General features: G+C 39.1%; 2 protein-coding genes across 2 annotated transcripts in view; both read right to left on the bottom strand.

Moving 5' to 3' along the window:
• LOC102312157 (sodium channel protein type 2 subunit alpha) overlaps positions 1 to 20,803 on the bottom strand; it is a 91,136-nt gene that overhangs the window by 47,082 nt on the left and 23,251 nt on the right. The window lies entirely within an intron of this gene.
• The window catches only part of LOC102311119 (sodium channel protein type 2 subunit alpha), a 40,145-nt gene that overhangs the window by 10,608 nt on the left and 8,734 nt on the right, over positions 1 to 20,803 (bottom strand). The window contains exons 3-16 of the mRNA XM_042219216.1: positions 20,046 to 20,164; positions 19,497 to 19,586; positions 19,289 to 19,417; positions 18,985 to 19,064; positions 18,013 to 18,216; positions 16,273 to 16,339; positions 15,100 to 15,241; positions 11,980 to 12,186; positions 8,655 to 8,879; positions 4,011 to 4,143; positions 3,669 to 3,907; positions 3,357 to 3,530; positions 948 to 1,301; positions 350 to 775 (exon numbers count right to left, since the gene is read on the bottom strand). Coding sequence (XP_042075150.1) covers positions 350 to 775; positions 948 to 1,301; positions 3,357 to 3,530; positions 3,669 to 3,907; positions 4,011 to 4,143; positions 8,655 to 8,879; positions 11,980 to 12,186; positions 15,100 to 15,241; positions 16,273 to 16,339; positions 18,013 to 18,216; positions 18,985 to 19,064; positions 19,289 to 19,417; positions 19,497 to 19,586; positions 20,046 to 20,164 — 2,589 coding nt within the window. The remainder of the gene's footprint in view (positions 1 to 349; positions 776 to 947; positions 1,302 to 3,356; positions 3,531 to 3,668; positions 3,908 to 4,010; positions 4,144 to 8,654; positions 8,880 to 11,979; positions 12,187 to 15,099; positions 15,242 to 16,272; positions 16,340 to 18,012; positions 18,217 to 18,984; positions 19,065 to 19,288; positions 19,418 to 19,496; positions 19,587 to 20,045; positions 20,165 to 20,803) is intronic.

Here is a 20,803-nt window from a genome sequence, read left to right as displayed (position 1 = left end):
AATTTGTGAATAAGTGTTTAAAATTTACAATTTATATTTGCATTTCAAATTATGAAAGTGGTTTGATAAACATGTTAGTGGTTTTTACAGTAAAAAAAATTTTTTTCCTAATTGGATTTTATGTTTTTTGGTTGATTTTGAATCAAGTGTGTACGATACATGTCATTGCCATGACTAGATTTTAGGCTGATCCCTTCACCTTTACTAATGAAATACCTAACTTACGCCAACAACAGTGTTCTCTTACACTATGTGGTTGCATTGCATGTCATAAATAACTTTTGTAAGGCTTGGTTTAAAACAAAAATCAGGCATCTGTAGAGATTCTTGAGACCAAGAACATCCTTACCGCAGGACACCCTGCTACATCTGATGAAGCACTGTTGAAGTCCTCAGTATCGGGTTCTTTCATAACCATAGAGATGGTGACAGTCACACTAGGGTTGTTGATGAAAGATGTTAGGGAATCATTGCTTTTGGTGCTGACCATGTATTTGTCCCCAGTTTTTTCTACGCCGATCACCTCCCCATTGCCATGGTTTAGGATACTGTTCGGCCCTAAAGGTTTGTGGAGTTCATCCAGAGATTTTTCCTCATCCTTCTTTTGTTTCTTCTCTCTAAGGCAGGCGCTGCTGCAGCTAGTGCTGAAGGAAATGCTTTCGTATATACGTGTAATGGCAATTTGCAAATTGTTTGTCTCTTTGTCATCCATTGCCCATGCTAGATTGTCAGTACTGAATGAACTCAGCAGCAGGGCCAAGAAGAGGTTCAGGACCTGCCAGGTAATGACATGGACAGGTAAAATTTATATTGAAACTATTATAAACTGATTACAACAAAACACATATTACTGTAAAACTGCACTATGTACAATTACTTAAATAAGAATTACATTTTTAATCAGTTTAATGAGTTTAAATTAATGAATTGACCATTGAAAGTTTTACCACAAGGTTTCCTATAATCAGGATCATCATGTAGAAAGTGATGCACATGTGTTCATTAACCACTGTCATACAGTCCCACATGGTTTCTATCCACTCTCCACAAAGCACTCGGAAAACAATGAGGAATGAATGGAAGAAGTCATTCATGTGCCAACGAGGAGGGCAGTCCTCAGAAATTTTACACACACAGTCCTTGTATTTTTTTCCAAATAGCTGCATGCCCACCACAGCAAAGATGAAGACGATAATGGCCAAGACCAGTGTCAGGTTGCCCAAAGCCCCCACTGAATTACCAATTATTTTGATCAATTTATTTAGAGTGGGCCAGGATTTAGCCAACTTGAATACTCTAAGCTGTAAACAAAACAAAAAAAAAGTCATTACTTAACTCACAAAACACCAAAACATACAGGCCATGATGTATAGTGGCAAGAAGAAGCAGGTGAGTCCTTTGGAACTATGTTTAAAAAGTTGGGAAACAACCTTTACCCCCAACAATTGCAGTTTCATGGTCCCTCTGTCCTTACGTTTTCATCTGTCTCTCCCTCTTATGCTTTCTACCTCTCCTCTATCCCTGTTTGTGTGTGTTTTGGTGTCTTGGTTTTTGTGTAGTGGAGGGACTCAGCTCAGGTTCCTGCCTTCTGGACATCCGCTGGTAATCTGTCTTTGATGAACTCGATGGAGTCACTACTTAAGGGAGTGGCTCAGTGGCAGAATCAGAGAAACTGTATTCATCCCACAGCGAAATTGAGTTGTGATAAACAATTAACATAGCTTGGCTCCTACCTTTGTGATTGTGCTACTTGCCTTTATATGGAAAAGCTTTTCTATCATTTCTGCAGAATCTGTGTGCAGATTCTGTTACAGAGAAGCTTGCTGGAAATAGGTGACCTGTTTAGTGTTCTTGAGAAGCTTTGTATCTGTGTGTATTCCTGGGTCATATTATTTTTTAAACTTTACCAGTGCATTCAACACCATCAGGCCACTCTTTCTGGGTGGACTCTCTAAAGGTGGTGTCACTGAGGTAAATGTTGTCCAAGATAAAGGAAATACTGGATAATACCTCCCGCCCTCTCCATGTCCTGCTTGCCACTCACAGGAGCACGTTCAGTAATGCTGGGCATTCACTGTGTGATTTTTGGCCCATTTTGAGCCAATTTTTCAGTCGTGCGACTGTTTTGGTGATCGGCCCGAGTTTCGGCTTCATCGTGTGTCGTGCATCGTGTAGTATACATGGTGTAACGAGAAGCGATTAACACCCCACGACCAGATCCCGATCATCAATCGTTTGGTCATAAGAAAATCAAACCTGTTTGAAATCCTATCAGCTGTCTTGAGGTGGTCAACGCAGCCTCTCACACTGCACACGCGCCAACACAGAAATGAAAGTGAAAAGACGGAGCAGCACGGCAGTGCAGCGTGTGATCTGGACACAAGCAATGAAAGCACAACTTGTAGAACTTTGGCAAGCTCATCTAAGCCATTTTGATTTGGCCTGACAAAATTAGTTGGATGAGTGAAAGACAGTTAGGGAGAGAGAGAGAGCGAGTGACAGATTTTGTGTTATAACCTTCATGTTAGGGACGCACAGTGTGAGCACTCAGGTCGCATCAGAGCATTGGGCTGTATAGTGTGAGACCCTGCATCGTGACCTACGAACTTTTAACCCTGCGAGTCAATCGTACAGTTTGAGCAGGAGCTGAATAACGTGACTGAAAAAAATCGTACAGTGTATGCCTAGCTTGAGAGATTTAGCTTGCCCAAATGCACCACAGAATGCCATAGCCACAGGCAGAAATAATTTTAATCAAGTACACACTGCAATAGGTGAACACCCTCAATATCACATCCTCAACAAAGAAAAATTACAAAGTCAATATGATTAGAAGGGCACCTCAATCTCAACTATATATATTTAATTTTAGGCAATATACTGGGATATTTATAATTAGAGGTATTTGTATTAAAATCTATTTTGTTATATTTTGCAACTTTGTAATACATTGTATTATTTAATTTTGTTTGGTTACTTCTCTTAGTGTCTTGGATCAGTTGTGACCACATAATTTTCTTTGGGATTAGTAGAGTATTCTTGTTCTGAATTTGATCGCCATGAGATTACAAATTCATTACACCCAGTTGCAATAATTTTGTTCATGTCTCCAACGACTATTTTCCGTAGTCTAACTGTAGCATTAGGTAACATGACCAAAGCCAACTACATAATTGACATGTTGCTGAGTGGATGAAAACCAATCAAAAACTGTCACAGGATCCAGGGAGGCTGGCCAGGTGCTCCCAGTTGTGCTGATTTATGAAAAATTTATACATAGATTTATACATAGCTAACAATTCCAAAGGTTTCACTTACTACTGCTTGTTATCGTAGATGTGCATTTATAGACTTACCAATCGGAATGATCTCAAGATAGTCATATTCTTCATTTTTTCCAAACAAAGCTCTATCAAGCTTAAACTAACAATGATCGCATCAAAGATATTCCATTTCTTCTGAAAGTAATAGAATGGGTCCAGTGCAATAACCTTGAAGACCATTTCAGCTGTGAAGATGCCGGTGAATATCTTTATGCACACACACACACACACACACACACACACACACACACACACACACACACACACACACAAATAATGAACACTGATAAAATTTATATTTGATTTATATTTGATTAAAAATAATCAGCTCTTAATTTGACTTACCTTATTACCGATATTAAGCATGCTTTGGAACCCATTACTCATTGGATAATGCTCCATGGCCATAAACAATGTGTTGAGTGCAATGCAAATAGTAATGAATAGGTCCATAAATGGGTCCATCACTATTAGATGAATGATTTTCTTGAATTTCAGCCACCCTGGGCACCACTCCCAGATGAGGAAAGTGTAGGCAAAATCGTACCACCAAGTAGGACATTTCTGCCTTGACTCTTCAAGTTCTGATGGCAAAGTGATGAAAATTTTTTGTGTGAAGCTACAATGACATTGTAGATGTAGTCAAGACAAGAATGGCAATTCATGCAATTGTAAAAAAACACCTACCCTCTATTGTGTCCGTAATTACACTAGTGAGACTTTGAGCTCTCTGTCTGGCCTCTCGGCTCTTAAGAAAGTCCATATATTCCTGGCTTATTCCTCCATTACTTTGCCTGTAGTTTGTGTCAGTAGTGTCAGCCTGGGGATAGATTGTTATATATGAAATGTAACCATACAAAAAATGTGTTGTATTTTGCCATTGATAAACAACAGCACTAACATAAATCACTGTCAGTGTCCCACTCATTCAAGTGACTACTTCAGTCTCAGCTGACTGCAGGTTTCCCAAACCGTATAAACAGTACATTTGCACAATAAATGAAAATAGCCCACTCTCATCAGCCTGCCTCCCTGTCTCACCACTGGAACCTTTCTGGAGTGGATCATTCACATACTCACCAAGACTTTTATGACCTTGCGTCCCCCTCTCACAGACCTCCATCTGCAGACAATGTAAGCCATGAAATATCCTCAAATGGATCTACCTCTTCAGTCTTTTCCTTACTCTTTTCTAACTCACCTCTCCTGTTGTTGCAGTGACTGATCACTGGTCCTCCCACTCACATTCCTGACCCTATATTCCCTTTGACATCTCATCTAACTCTAGGACCCCGCTGACTTGCTCATGTCCACCCCAGTTACTCACAGTATTTATCTTGCATCTCGGTTATCAGTGTTTAGTTCCTGTTCTTGTAGATAGCATCATTTCTGTATATGGCATAGTTGTAGTATTTTTGCCCATGTCATAGCTCTGGCTCTAGCTCATGTTCCTGTGTATAGTCTTCATAGTTATAGCATTTTATGATCGTCACAGCTCAGGGTTTGTTACTGTTCTTAGTAGTATTTTGCTCTTGCCCCTGTATATAGTACCTGCCCCTGCACTAGTGTTGACCTACATATTTAATACCATAATAGTGTCACTTAACCTTGTATATAGTCGCTGTTTATGTTCACAAGCACTGCCGCTGTTCAAGTCTTGTGAGTAAAAGGCATGTCACGCATCTTGAGCATCTCTGTTGAATCTGTCTTTTGGGTCCAATCTATGTCTGATGGCTCGCGCTGTGGCAAGAAGTCACTTTCATTTCTCCCACTGAAAATGCTACGTCCAGATGAACAGAATCAACCTTTTGGGACTAATGAATGAAATTCTGCTTATCATGCATATAAAAAAAGAACATTCTACAACTACACCTTTGGCTCACATAACTGATGACTTAATAAGCGATATTGAAGGAATTAATTATGATGAAGGAAATGACCTCCTAGCCCATTGTTCCTTCAGTGGGCTGGTTTCAGTCATTATGCAAATGTACTGTTTATAAGATTGGGGAAACCTGCAGTCAGCTGAGACTGAAGAGGTCACTTGGAAGAGTGACAAAATGTTTCTCCCACTGAAAATGCTACGTCCAGATGAACAGAATCGACTTTTTGGAGAAGCGATATTGAAGATAAAACGATTGTTGGAACAGTGTTGCTAGATCTGAGCGCAGCGTTTGATGCAGTTGATCATGAAATCTTATTGGATAAATTAAATTGTTTTGGTTTTGAAAGGTCTGCTGTTCAGTGGATTAAGAGTTATTTAACCAATAGGCAATTTGCTGTAACATTTAGTAGGGGTAACTCTGTGTTACATCCTGTGAGGCTATGGGAGTGTGGGGGTTGGGTGTTTGCCCGCTCTCTCCACCTCCTCCTCTCTTGCCACTCCTACCCCCTCTGTCTCTCTCACTCTCCTCTCTCCCCAGGACACAGCTGCTTTTGATTAGCCTCGTTTGCCACTTGGGCCCAGTCAGCAATCACCACCGAGGCTATATAAGCAGGGGATGAACTGTGAGTGAGGTGGTTTTTCCCCTCTGTGGCTCTACACTGTTTTCTGCTAGGTTTTGTACAGACAGCCTCCTTCGACTAGTGAGTAGACAGGCTTGTGGGCCCTGAGAGTGTCTCCCCGTGGCGAGGAGTAAAGTAGGAAGTGTGGAAAGTGCCTCCCTTATTTGTTAGGTAGTTTTTTCTTTTGTTGCTGTGATTGTTTCCTTTGTTTCTTTGGCATTATTGGTAGAACGGCGTTGCTGGCTCTTTAAGTTAAGGTTATTTGTAATAAAACTACATTATTTGTAATAAAACTATATTATTATAGAGCAACTCTGTCTGTTTTCCTTTTTATTCTATTTCCGGACCCATTTGTTACTGGTCCCCACACTCACATCCCTAGACCTCTTTGTGGGGATGTACAATGTGGGGGCTTGTCCGGGAAATGAATGGAAGGAACAGCGACTGAGTTTTGGTGTGTTGTTTGCCGGTCACTTGTTTAGTTGTATCATATCTACTACGTTCTCTCTCCAGTTAGCACAGGGGAGTGTCTAGCTGAGTGTAACCTACTCCTTCAGGCACTCATTTTTTTATTTTGCCTTTTTTATTTTTGGAGTAATCCCGGGTGGGGATTAGTTCCCTGTCGGGGGTAGGCTTGTCGGTGCTTTGTGCACCTGGTGCACTCCAGAAGCTAAGTAGGCTAAGATTTTAGTAGGCAGGTCTGGGGAGAGGGTCGGTGGTATTTTTATTTATTGGTTAACCCTGTGGCCACACACATTTTGCACCCGTCTTTGATTTGTGTGTTGGAGGTGGTTCTCATTTGTTATTATTGTTAGCCTGGGGTAGTTTTTGTTGTTGTTGTGGTTTTTAACCCTTTAGAACCGGTAGGAGCGGACACGCTCCATTTTGCGTAACTATTTTTAAATCCTGGTAGCACTGCAACCACGTGAGCTAGCGCAAAAATTTTTTTTGCATATGAAACCGGAGGAATTGTACTTACATCTTATGCCATCAGCTTGTCCTCGGTCACAGTTTCCTTCCACATATAGCTTTGCAAAAACTGCATAAAAAGCGCTTGTAGCAACAAAAACATGATATTCCAGAAACACGCTTTGCCGATCCAATCAGCGGTTTGTAACACTTCCTACGTCCATCAGCGCGAACTATCACATGACCGCCATGACCTGCCCGAAACCGGAAGTGACGTCATTTTGCGGAAATGTAGTTTTTTTTACCATCGTGGCCTCATGAGCTTATACTTGTGTTTTTAAAAGTTATGTTTGACTTCATGACTTTCTGTGTCGTTTCTGGGATGCTTAGGACTCATATTGCACTGCTGGAAATAGTTTATTTTGATGCATATGCTGCTATTTTGCAAATTTGCACTATAATATATTTTTTCGTTTTTCCTGTAGTATATGAAAATTGGTGTATCTCAAAAATAAAACTATGAAAACACTCAAAATAAATTTCCTTTGGTGGGAAACTAGTTTGTGCAACTTTTTTGTATTTACAGTTTTGAGGGATAAACCTCTTAAATTTCTCTAACTAGAAATATATGTTAAAAAAGCAAAAATGATTTTCAATTTTTTTGTAGTTTATTGCACTTTTTTGCAATTTATGTAATTACTATGCACTTAATGCATACATATTATAAGAATGTGGACTATAATGATTGTATTGATGTATAGCAACTTGAAATGCTCCCAAAAATTGCACTACAGCATGTAAAATATAATATAAGCTCTGGCGGAGTTCGTCCTATGGTAGGTCTTAAAGGGTTAAGAAAGAGTGTTTTAAAATATTAGATGGAATCACCCAGGTTGCTGTAATGAAAAATATTTAGATATTTAAAGAAAATTATTTATTCATTATTTATAATAATTTATTTATTTATTATTAACTTATAATTAGAGTACCATCAGGCAACTCAAGAATTATATTCTACTTCAATTAGACTGACTACTTATTTTTCTCGTACAACTTGTATTTGCTCAGTCCACTATGAAAGTTGATTGAAAATATCATTTTCTTCATTTTGGTGACTAGCCCCTCCGACTCAGTTTGTCCTCAAAACTGCTGCTATTATTAGCAAATTCATTTTATAAGCCCACATCCTAGGCTTCACCATGGAAATTATTAATATGCTGCAGGTGGTGATGATGATCATTGTGATGAATTATTGGATGAACATGCTGATGATGGCATATACAATTATAAAAAACTTAAAAATTTTGATAAACAAAGAAGATGATAAGGGCAATGAGAAAAAAATTAAAAAGTTATCTCAAATGGCTACACATAATTCAGAACTGGATAGTCAGATTATCAATCCAATTGCTTTTCCTGCCTGTCAGGAGCCCTGCAAGAGGTGACAAAAGCCAGAGAATCTTCTTGTTGACAAGGGTTATAAAGGCTTTCTGATTAAAAACTCATCACAGAGTAAGGGAATTTGTGTTTGGTAATTTACTTTTTTGTTGTAACAATGCTTCCAGACAATAAACCTGACAGTAGATGAAACAGGAAATTCCTAATTTTCAACATTAAAGTGTCAAAGTCATTGTAAAATATCTCTGTTTAACCATCTGGTATGTTTTCTGTTTTCTTTTGTGACTAAAAATATTGGTTCATGAGATTTACATTCATTGAATTCTATTTTTATTTACATTTTAAATGGTGTCCAAACCTTTTGGTATTAGGTCATATTGTAATTTACAATGCATGTAGTAATGAATACCAGTAACAAAGTGCAATAAAGTAACCAATGAAGAAGTGAAAGGGACTTTAGAACTGAAAAGATCACTTATATAACACTTTCATATCACATCATACCACATAGGAAATTACCTGATGTGTAGATGACCTCCTGCACGCAGTCTGTATATTGTCTTTTGACTCAGATTTAGGAGGCTTACTCTCAGCCACTTTCTCTTCTTCCTTTCTTTGTTTTCGCCTGCTGCGTCTCTCCTTTGCCCTTTTGGAGCTCATCTTGAAGGTCTTAGAGAAACTGTCTTTGCCACCAACTTTATCACTGGTCTCGGTAGCTCCTTCTTCAGCAGCAGCTATTGCTGCCTAGAAGTGGGAAGATAAGACAATGATAGTACACGGGGGGGGGGGGGGTGCAACGATACTCGTATCGATATTGAACCGTTCGATACAGTGCTTTCGATTCGGTACGCATATGTATCGAACAATACAAAATTTTTAATTTATTTTATCTTTCTTTAAACTTTCCTTCTGTCTATGCTGTCTGTGTTGAGCGCTCAGTGGATCTGCGTTCGACAGTGCAGCCTAGGTGGAGTAGCCGAACGCAGATTCACTGAGCGCAGGGCAAGCTAGCGAGACAGAAGTTAAGCTCTCCTTGCAACATGGCAAATTGAACCTCCCCCACCCTCATTCAGATGTGGCGTTTGGAACTATTTTGGTTTTCATGTGACGTATGACCCTGAAGGTAAGCGTGTCATGGACTAAAGTAAAACAGTATGTTGGATGTGCCACGCAATGCTCAGTTACATGGGTGGGAACTAGTGTGTTAGTGCAGTTAGCTCATTAACGTGTTGACGCCGTCCAGCCCCATGCACGGGGCGATCCGCGGTAGCTCGTTAACGGAGATTTGCCGTGTTGTGGCGTTAACGTCATTTCAACGAGATTAACGCTGACAGCAATAGTGGGAACACAACGAATATGACTGCACATTTACTCCGACAGCATCCTAGTGCAAAGACAAGTGGAAGCAGACAAAAACAACAAGCACGCATGCTACAAACTTTACCCGAGTCATTTAGACAGCCGTTAGCACATGATTCTCCTTATGGGGACCTGATATGTTTAATATGCTGCTGAGAATATAGCCCAGAAGAAGCTTATAGTATAGCTTTTATTTTGGAAAGAGCCATTTCTCTGTAATAAACTCTTTTCCAAAGATGAGTGATTTCTCGATCAGATAGATTTGTTTTTTTTTATTACTTTGTTGTTTCAGCAACATTAAATGTAAAAACTGTACGTTTGAGTTAAAATATATATTTATAATTTTAATAAATGACAAATTAAAAAGGCATGAACATTTTTTTGTATCGAAAAAATATCAAACCGTGACACCAAAGTATCGAACCGAACCGTGAATTTTGTGTATCGTTGCACCCCTAATATATATATATATACATATAACATATATATTACATAATATATAAATATTCAGCACTTGTAGGTTGCTTTGCTTTCACTCTTGTGTCTAGTTCTTCCCAAACCAGCTCGACAACAGACTTTTGTGCAACTGAAACTGTTATTCTCGTTAACCCCCATTCTCATTCAAGCAGATTTATCTTGACCCTTCACTGTGGAAGTGGACGCGTCGGATTCTGTTGTGGGAGCAGTCTTTTCCCAACGAGTAGAAGGTAAACTTCATCCCTGTGCCTTCTTCTCCCGTCGTCTTTCCCAGGCAGAGCGTAATTATGATGTCGGGGATAGGGAGCTGCTGGCGATCAAGTTGGCCTTGGAAGAATGGCACCACTGGCTGGAGGGGAGTGTGCATCCGGTGCTGGTCTGGATGGACGACAAGAATCTGTCGTACCTGCAGACAGCCAAACGCCTCAATGCCCGGCAAGCCAGGTGGGCCTTGTTTTTTACTCACTTTGATCTTGTCATCACTTACAAGCCAGGGTCACGTAACACAAAGCCAGATGCCCTCTCGCGCCAGTTTGCTCCCAGTGGGGAGGAGGAGGAGAGGACTATCATCCCGGCCAACTGTGTGGTGGGTGCAGTGACGTGGGAGATTGAGAAGTTGATCAGGGAGGCTCTGCAACTGGAACCTGATCCCAGTTCACCCCAGTGGGCTGACAGTATGTTCCCACGGCTGTCCGTGGCAAGGTCATTCATTGGGCACACACAGCTAAGTTCTCCTGCCACCCGGGTAAGAAACGTACCATCAAGTTCTTAAGACTCTTGTTCTGGTGGCCTGCTCTGGCGAAAGACGTCCAGGAGTATGTCGCTGCATGTACCATCTGTGCTCAGAACAAAGTTCCTAGCTCTCCACCCTTGGAGGATGGCGGAACGGAACAAGAGCTTAGCAGACCGTCACCGCACCCCGGCACCCGCTTACCAGGTTGGCCAGAAGGTATGGCTCTCAACCAGGTACATTCCCCTTCGGACTGAGTCCAAAAAGCTGGGTCCCCGCTTCATTGGGCCTTTCCCCGTTCATTCGGTCCTCAATCTTGTGACGTTGAAGTTGTCTCTGCCCCACAATATGCGGATTCATAATGTGTTTCATGTTTCTCAGGTGAAACCAGTCCAGACCAGCCCTTTGTGCCCACCTGCTGGTTCCCCACCACCTGCCCGGATTATGGACGCTAGGCGGCGCGGTAGGGGCTTCCAATATTTGATGGACTGGGAGGGGTATGGTCTGGAACAGCGTTGCTGGGTGCCGCAATCCGCTATTCTCGATGACGATATGAATTCCGCAGGCAGCACCCGGACAAGTTTGGTCAGTCGCCGGGAGGCTCCCGTTAAAGGAGGGGTACTATCATGATCCGACAGCCCTCGCCAGGCTGCCTCCATGTGTGTTATTGTGTGTGCGTGTGTGTATTGCTCCCTCCCCCTCTCTCCCTCTCTGTCTCTCTCGTAACGGGATTGTTTACCTCCGAGCAATCTATGCTTTTATTAAACATTTGAACATAATACAACACAAACTCTCGTAGAGGATATAAAGTCAGAGAGATACATTTTTTGAAACGACCAGGACCAGGCTAGTACATGTAGAGTGGCTGTAAGAAAACGACATGCAAGCAGAGCGTAGCAGCCAGCGCCACAAATTTGGATCCTTTGCTCTTAGTTAGCGGTGAGTGCAGCGCATGTTGCATCCAAACGAAAGGGCCTTTATGCTGTGCAGCGTGAGCAATGGTCCTGGGTCAGCCCGGGCTTTGTGTTAAACGGTGTTGGGAAGGTTACTTTTATTCCACTACAGATTACAGAATACATGCCCCAAAACGAATTTTGTAACGTATTCCGTTATGTTTCTAAATGAGAGTAGCATATTCTGAATACTTTCGATTACTTAATATACTTTCATGCTTTCTACAATTACATGAATGTACTATTGCTGTATGATTTATTACTATTACTGAAGGCTACTTGCCAAATTATATCTTGGGAAAAATAAAGGAGTTAGTCAGTGTACCTGAGCTTCCTTATATTGCTCTCTCAGCTGTTCAAGCATGGCCTGAAACTCCTCCTCCTTCTCCTGAGCTTCCTTTTTGACAATCTGGTTCTCTTCGTCATAGGCCATAGCTACAACACCCAGGATCAGGTTGATCAAGTAGAAGGAACCAAGGAATATTACAAGCATAAAAAAGATCACATATGGCTTCCCAGATGTCCGCAAAGTCTGGAAAAACAAACAAGAATTTGGTGTTTTTACAGTTACTTAAAATACAGTATTGATACTTGGCATATGTGGCTATAAAATTCTACCCTTTCACAGTGAATACTTTCTATTTTAGAAGCTCTCAAATTTGAGGTGCCTGTAAATTTGTCACTTTCATTTTTTATAAAGTAATCATCAAGTCTCAGATGTGTGGCAGGCAGGAATTAGACCCAAAATGCAAGACTCTGAAAACAATGTGTAAACCTCGAATAGCTTCGTTGCCAAAGTCTTATTACAATAAGAACTTAAATTCAGAGCACATAATCTGACCAGCAGAAACTGAAATGGAAGAGGGACGCACACAGTTTGAGGGACAGTGTAACAATAACCAAAGGGGAGACTGCACACAGCAGGTAATCAGAGAGATGGGAAATAACAAGGAACACGGCTGAACAGAATCTAACTGATGAGACAGAGGGGAAGCGAAATTGAACATAATATACTTGAAGAAGGACACTAAATAAATCAGGAAATGAATGAATGAATGCAAATAGAATGAGACCAAATAGAACACAGAGAGACCAGACAGACACAGGAACATAGCAAAGGATAACAAAAACATGGAGACTAGACAGACTACAAAAGGAGACGCTGATGACAAGACAGAGGCAAGACCAGAAAAGGCTAGCTAGCTAGCTCAGTGCGTTCAGCAGGTGACCATATGGCTGAGAGCGGCTTGGGCCAGCTTGCGTTCGAATCTGACCCGCAGGTCTTTGCCACATGTCTTCATCTCTCTCCCTCTGCTCTCCTGTCATTTCTTCACTGTATCTGTCAATAAAGCCCGAAAAGGCCAAAAATCTAATTATACAAAAGAAGATGACCCAAATTTTTGAGCTCCCAAAAAAGTTATTCTGATTCTTCAAATCTCAGCAAACACCTAGCATGCTGCCATGGGAATGTGGGATCCCCCCAGTGACATGACCGCTGCGGCACCGGGCAAACTTCCACCGGCCCTACCCCAGGTAAACAGGTGAAAATAAATTTCAGAATGACAGGACTTTGTGCTGCGGAATCTTTGATTTCATTTATTTTTTGCTGTGCTTTACTTGCATCTATTTGAAAGAGTGAGTATAAACACAAAGAATTAATGTATTTTATATTCTGGAATATGCAGAAAATAGGTTTAAATGTTAAAGAAATTTCTTCAAGTCAAAGACTGTTGCATATAATTTAACTTTTGCTTGATGCAATGTGCATAAAATTAAAAGATTAAAACTAATTAAACAACTTTTAAAAAAATACTTTTTTTTTTTCAATTTTATATGATGGATTATGCAGAAAAAATTGAATTGGCCTGAAAGGTCTGTTGCATTAATACGTGATCAGGTTGTGTATCATGTTTTTTTTAAGTAACTAAGTATTAAAGTAAGTAATTACTTTTGAAAATAAGTAATCAGTAAAGTAACAACATTACTTTCTTGGATAAGTAATTAGTAACTAATTACTGTTGTCAAGTAACTTGACCAAAACTGATGATGACTGGTGAAACGTTTCTCCTACTAAAAATACTACATCCTGATGAACAGAAGCAACTCTTTTGGGATCTCCTTACCTGACTTATTGGGCATGGATCAAGATAATTTTTGAGCTTAATTTCCTAGAACAAATAACAATGAATAAAAAACCCACTTGAGCTTGGTTCCAAGCCTTCTTTGGCTGGAGTAGAAGGAGTAATGTTCTAGACATCTCATCTTAAGTCTATATTTTAAGCCTACATTTTAGAGATTTTACATTTTAGAGACATAAATGAGGACCTTTTAACAAATGTGTTCCCATGTGATGATGTAATCTTGTTTTTTAATTCAAATATGCTTTTATAATCAAATACTGCCCCCCCCCCCCCTTTTTTGTGTATATTTATAGTATCCTTCTTATGCATTTCATGCATGTGTTATTTTCAGACAGGTGGGGGTTTTGTCACTTCTCCCCCTCCTCATCATTAATGATCTAGTCCAGTATTTACTTGGGTGTGAATTAACCAAATAACCAATACGTCAGCTGATCTATCTATGAAGTTTTGACTGGTTAATTTGAAATTTTTTCTGTTTTTGTTTTACTACGACCCTGATGAAGGCCACAAGCTGAAACGCGTTGGTCAATTATTAAAGTTCTTCATCTTCCCTCAAGTGTTGCTGGAGTTCCTGCATTGTGAATTCTTTCATCCTCTCCATGCACCTTGGAAGTAGGTGAAGTTGTGCCAGAAATTTTTGCTGCGATTTACCAAAATTATATTAACCATATTAACCTGAAGTATATTCAAGAGTAACAAACCTACAAGAAATTTAGCAAAATATAAAACTTATTAAATAAATACAGTTAGTTATAGTGACAATTACAATTATTTACAATGACACACTAGGCCATTCTCATAAAATCCATCCACCATGCTAGTATAAAGCTTTTGTGTCAACCTATGTTTCATATCATGACTGAGAAATACTGTCATTAGAGAGCTTGTTAATAGTCTCAATTTTGCTACTTAATTGTAAGGAGTGCTAAAAGTGAGAGTGTCATACAGAAACCTCTAAATATTGTCTTTAAAGAAAATATGGTGGTGGATGAATGCTTTTCCTGCAAACACAGCAAGCCCCGCCTCTTTATATGGCGAGAGAAGGAGTAATCTGAACCTACAGGTTAAATGTCTTATCAAAACCAACCAAACATGTTCTCACGGGGTAAGTGATCAGCAAAAGAAATTAAGTAAATTGAATGTTAAATGTAAAATTTTATATTAAAACAAGGGATTTTATTAGAAAACTGACCAATAGCCTGAATAATGCAAAAGTTAAACACACTGAAAATTTAGCAAAATGAGCATTACTAAAATTGTACACAATCATTTTAATTGTCTTTTAGTTTCCCTTTTTAGCCTACCTGCTGATACAGCTTTTCCCAACAATCCTGTGTCATCAGTCTGAAAAGAGAAAGGAAGGCCCAGCCAAATGTGTCAAAGCTGGTATAACCATTGTCTGGGTTATTTCCCTCATTTTTGCACATATACCCCTCTGGACACTTCCTGCAAGAAAAGATCAGTTAAGATCTGAAAGAATTGTCAATGCAATACTATGAAAGAATGCATGAAACAACACTAATTCCATAAAAGTTGGGTGCTGAACAGACCAGTTGCTGGATTTCTGGGAAAGGAAAGTTGTCCCATTTTTGGCTGATTTAGCATTCTAGCAATCCTACATCTTTGTTGTTGTATTTTTCATTTGGTGATGTGCCGAATGAGATTTATTTCCCTCCTGCTACCTAGTAGATAGCAGAAGTTACAACAAATACAAAACATAACAATAAATAGACAATAATAAAATAAAAATAAATAAATAATTTTAAAAAATGTGCAAAATGTAAATAAAAACAAAACGCAATGATTTAATTACATTCATTGTACTGCATTCATTGCCTGGCCAGAAAAATGTTCCTCTACTTAAAATTGACTTGAAAGACTTTGAATATCTTATCATCCACATTTCGTAACCCTCAAAAGATTCAGACAATCTAAAGTGTTTAAGGTATAAAACAACATAAATTGGAACTCATGATCTTCAGGCATTGCAAAAAAAAAAAAAAAGCATTGATGATTCTGCCATGGAAATCACTGCAAACACTCCCAGACAGCAGTGTATGCCCCCATCCAGATGGCATGATGTTCAGGGAAGGCCTTGCATATTTCAGCTGAAACAGCCTGCTTGCAGTCTAGACCTTTCACCTATTGAAAACATTCTGTGCATCCTAAAATGAAAAAACAAACAAACAAAACAAAAAACTATGAACAATATTCCTCTCCAGAATTTCAGCAGCTGGCCTTCTCAGTTCCCAGACATTTATTGATTATTGTTAGAGATGAGGGGATGTTACACAGTGATACTTTTTCTATTTTCTGTTGTAGATAAAATATGTTTTTATTACATTAGAAATTTACTGCGGTCTGTTTTTTTACACATACACAATACTGACATTTTTGTAAAACTGGGGCTGTACCAGGATTGTGTTCATTTTGTATTTTATTCAGTTCTCTTATAACTGGAGAGCCAACTTGCTTACCCAGCTCCAATGCTGCTGCCACAAAGTAATGGATGTTTTTTGTTGTCAGGCAGGTAATAGTAAAGACCTGATTGGGAAAGAAGGAAAATAGCAGTTATTTATTATTGTATGCAATTCATGGGGAGGCTATGACAAGAATGGTTTGTTAGAAGTCCAAAACAATACATAAAACAGCAGAAGTAGAATTAGGTTACAATTATACAATGTAGAAGACAGCAAGAGTGCTTCATTCTTGTATTGCAAATGTTTTATTGAATCAGAGAAGAGTGAAATACATATTAAGAGCTTAACATACACAGCCCAACAACAAGCTATTGGGACGTTTTGGCTTCTTTGTCATGGTAAGCTGTGTGGCAAGCAGGATGAACGTCCCAAATGCAGGACTCGTACATGGAAAAGTAAACTCGAAATGGCACCTTTATTTACTGGGAAAAATAATCCATGAAATAAACTCACAAAAAACAAACCAATACTTGAACACGGAAACTAAGAACTAAACACTGGGAGGCTATAAAACTAGGAAGCTGGAAACTGGAGAAGAAGGATGAAAAAACCAGGAGCACGAAGAAAACACACAGCAAAGAGGGTATGACACGACAACAGACTGAGGAAAACACTGGGCTTAAATACACACGGGAGTAACAAGGGAATCTGACACAGGAGGAGAGCACAGCTGGGAATTACACATAAAGACACAGGAAGGAAGCAAAACTGAACACACTGCACACAGGACAAGGAACTATCAAAATAAAACAGGAAACATGAGACATTCATAACGACCCAGACTTGACACTGGGACATAGAGACATGACTGATGAGGGGAACAGAGAGAACATGAAACACGGAGATGAGAGTAACTAAATGTGGCACATAGGGAAACTAAAGGCCACAGAAAAGTATATAACACATGGAGACAAATAAGGAAAACATGAATAACACTAAATCAAAGAATATTCATTCAGAGCCTGAACACAAATACCGGGTCGCAGACCCAGGACCTTGACATTCTTACTCTATGGCCCACGATTTATTTGAATTAAGAAGACATCTATCACTATTACTATCAAACTATTTTGGTACAGTGACCACCAAGCTAGGTGAGTGGCTCCAGCAGATCTCAGGAACAACATCCAAGGTCTCTGCTGGGAAGAGTGCAGTCCTAGAAGCAGCAAAGATACTGATCAGGACCCTCAAGCTTTCTTCTTCCTGATTTTGCTCTCACTCGGTATAGCTACATTTATCACTACAGCTGTCTTCCTCTGCTTGCCCACCACTACTACACTACCACTCAAAAGTTTTAGAACACCCCAATTTTTTTATTGAAAAATATGCAGATTATTGTTTCTTTCCACTCTGAAATGAAAGCATACTACAAATAAGCACAACTCTGAGGCTTGACTCAGATGAATTTTCTCTCAGCAGCAGACGTAGCTCTTGGTCTTTCTTTCCTGGAGCGGTCCTTATGCAAGCCAGTTTTACCGTAGCGCTTGATCAGCTACAAATACCCCCACATATGGAATGGTCTCTTACATAAACAGGCAGGGGGGAGCATGCCACCTTCTCCTGTTAAAACTGACTGTGTATCTTATATATATATATATATATATATATATTTGTGTGTGTGTGTGTGTGTGTGTGTGTGTGTGTGTGTGTGTGTGTGTGTGTGTGTGTGACTGCTGATGACAGGGACAGATTGAGAAAGAGAGAAAAAAGCATTAAAGAGGAAAATCAAATACTCACTCATGTTTTCAAAGTCCACAGTCACATTTGTGTTATTCAAATAGCTTTTTAAAAAGTCTTCTCGTATGCACTTATTTTTCAGATTGCCCATAAACAGTTGTAACCCTATTAGGGCAAAGACGCTCAAGCAGAAAACGGTGAGACTCATCACATCAGTGAGTTTCTTCACAGACTGGAACAATGCACTAATGATGGCTTTTATGCCTGTCAAACACAAAATTGTTTACAGTCAGTTAAGAAACAGTAAATATTATTAGCATGTATAAGCAAACAATACAAAGTGATGCCAGTGGATTTTATCTTTAGAAACACTTAGTGTCAACAATGGCGTCTTTATTCAATATATTCTTTTTCCTTGTTCAATGGTGCCGCCATTATTCAATCCATTTTTGGAAATTTTAGAAGGCTTTGTAGCTGTATTTATAGCATATTTCATTTGAGCATTCATGGACTTAGAATGAGAGCACTCTTTGTTTTTTTCATTGCCATCTATAGAACCAGTCATAAGATGACATGCATCCTAAGTCATGTAAGCCAACTTATCATTTATTAACATGTATTTTCTAACACGAGATTGATTTATCTAAGAAATCTGAATGTGTCTATAAGCCAGAAAACAGTAAAATGGAAGACATGCATTCACCAATAAGACACTAATAAGACCACCCTTTATGGAATAGTATGGCTTCTTTAACCATATGAAAAGTGGGTGGAGGCTAAATTATACTATAAACTATTTAGAGATCCAAGTGGTAGAGCAGTACATGGTTTTGCATTTTGCTCCATGGACAAACAAAATTGCACAGAACTCACAGAATAACTGTGCAAACAAAATTAGATCTTCTTGTATAGCTCACAGAAAGGTCCACAGTTAAGCAAGAGGAAAATATCCACGCACCAAAAGGTTCCAATTAATTATTATATATAATTAATAAACCATAAAAGAACAAAACAAATATGGTAACTGCTTACCTGGAATGACAGAAACTGCTTTGAAAGCTCTTAGTACTCTGAATGTCCGAAGAACTGAAACATTGCCCAGGGGTACATACCTGCAAGAAAAATTATAATTATTTTAGAAAATTTACAGCGATGACAGTAGATGTAACATAGAACCATGCAAAAACAGTAACAATGAAGCTACAATCAGTACCAAAAAATAACACCAACAAGCAACGTCTCTGTTTATAAAAGCCTGGATTATTTTTTTCTTTGGTGAGTCAATTCCAGATGTGTGACAAAAACTACAAAAATAATGAAAAAGCCCTGTACTTACGCCATGACAACGACAGAGAAATCCAGCCAATTCCAGGGATCTCTTAGAAATGTGAACTTTCCTATACAGAACCCCCGAGCTAAAATTTTAACGAGGGATTCAAAGGTGTAAATCGCTGTAAATGTGTACCTGTTAGAAAAAGGAACACCAGTTACTCTTCACAGTATCTACACTGTGTGTATGTTATGTATGTTTGTAGAACACTTACTCCACGTTCTTTGCCCACTCAGGGGGATCGCTCAGTGTCATAAATGCACAGTTAGTGAGAATAGTGCACATGATCACCACGCTGAACAATTTACAGGCTGTTGTCAAGGAAGTAACTGATTTTGTTGTGAAAGTATTTTTTTCCCGTATAAATAACGTAACAATGTGAACATGTAACCCTGGGCTTATCTCCAAAAGTTGATTCTGTTCATCTGGACGTAGCGTTTTGTGGGAGAAACATTTCGTCACTCATCCAAGCTGACTGCAGTTTTCCCCAATCTTATAAACAGTACATTTGCATAATGACTGAAGGAACAATGGGCTTGGAGGTCAGTAATCTTGATTATGCAAATTCTCATGACCATTGATCATCAACCGCTGACCAAAACCCACTGATCAAAGACCACTGATCAATGGCCATGAATCAACTTTTGGAGATTTACTTTCCTGGATGATTGAGAATGCATCAAAACCCTGGGCTTACATCAGCAGACAGCTCAGTATCAACATTATTCATGCGTATCAGATTCATATCCCAATAAAAGGATATGAGTGTACTAGAATCTGAATCGATAGCCTTCGTAGAGGGTTGAAGGCACTCAGGAGGTACAAGGCTGGACTGGCATTGAAGCGAAAAATGACCTTTCCTTTGTTTAATACAATGAAAGTCTGGGGGAGAGAAACAGACATTTATACATCTTTATACTCTTATACATATGGATACTCTTTCGCTGCCTTGCATTGTATCATTATAATTTACATCTATATAACATTATATAATACTTGCAAAAGTGTTGAGCCACTTTTTATACTTTAAATTTTTTAAATATTGAGAGATTTATTGAGACATCTGCAAACATAAATAGAAATACAATATATAAGGCAAAAACAGAGTTTGTGCAGAGTTAGTCAATATTTGGTATGACCACCTTTATTTTACAGCTTGAAATGTCTTAGGCAAGCTTTCATTGGAATTGCTTTAAGTAGTCTTCAGACATAGTTCTTGAGGGAGCTTCCAATGCTCTTCTTTGGATTTTGGCCGCTTTTTCTTCTGTTCTGTCAAGATGATCCCAAACTGCTTCAGTAATCTTAAGCTTTGGGCTCCTAGGAGACCTGATAGTATTTCAATTTCACTGTGTGTTTTCCAATCTGGGTATGCTTTTACTTCATTGTTAGTGTGTTTGGGATCATTGTCATGCAGAAAAATGTGAATGATTACTAATCATGCGCTTTCCAGATGGTATAGGAAGGTATAAGAAAATCTGTCAGCACATTTCTGTGTTCATAATTACATTAAATTTGACAAGA

Source organism: Haplochromis burtoni, unplaced genomic scaffold (assembly GCF_018398535.1).
Source record: "Haplochromis burtoni strain Fernald_Lab_line unplaced genomic scaffold, NCSU_Asbu1 Contig_29, whole genome shotgun sequence".
NCBI classification, from domain to species: Eukaryota; Metazoa; Chordata; class Actinopteri; order Cichliformes; family Cichlidae; genus Haplochromis; species Haplochromis burtoni.
The sequence above is the reverse complement of the archived record's forward strand: the minus strand, read 5'-3'. Positions and strand labels throughout refer to the sequence as shown.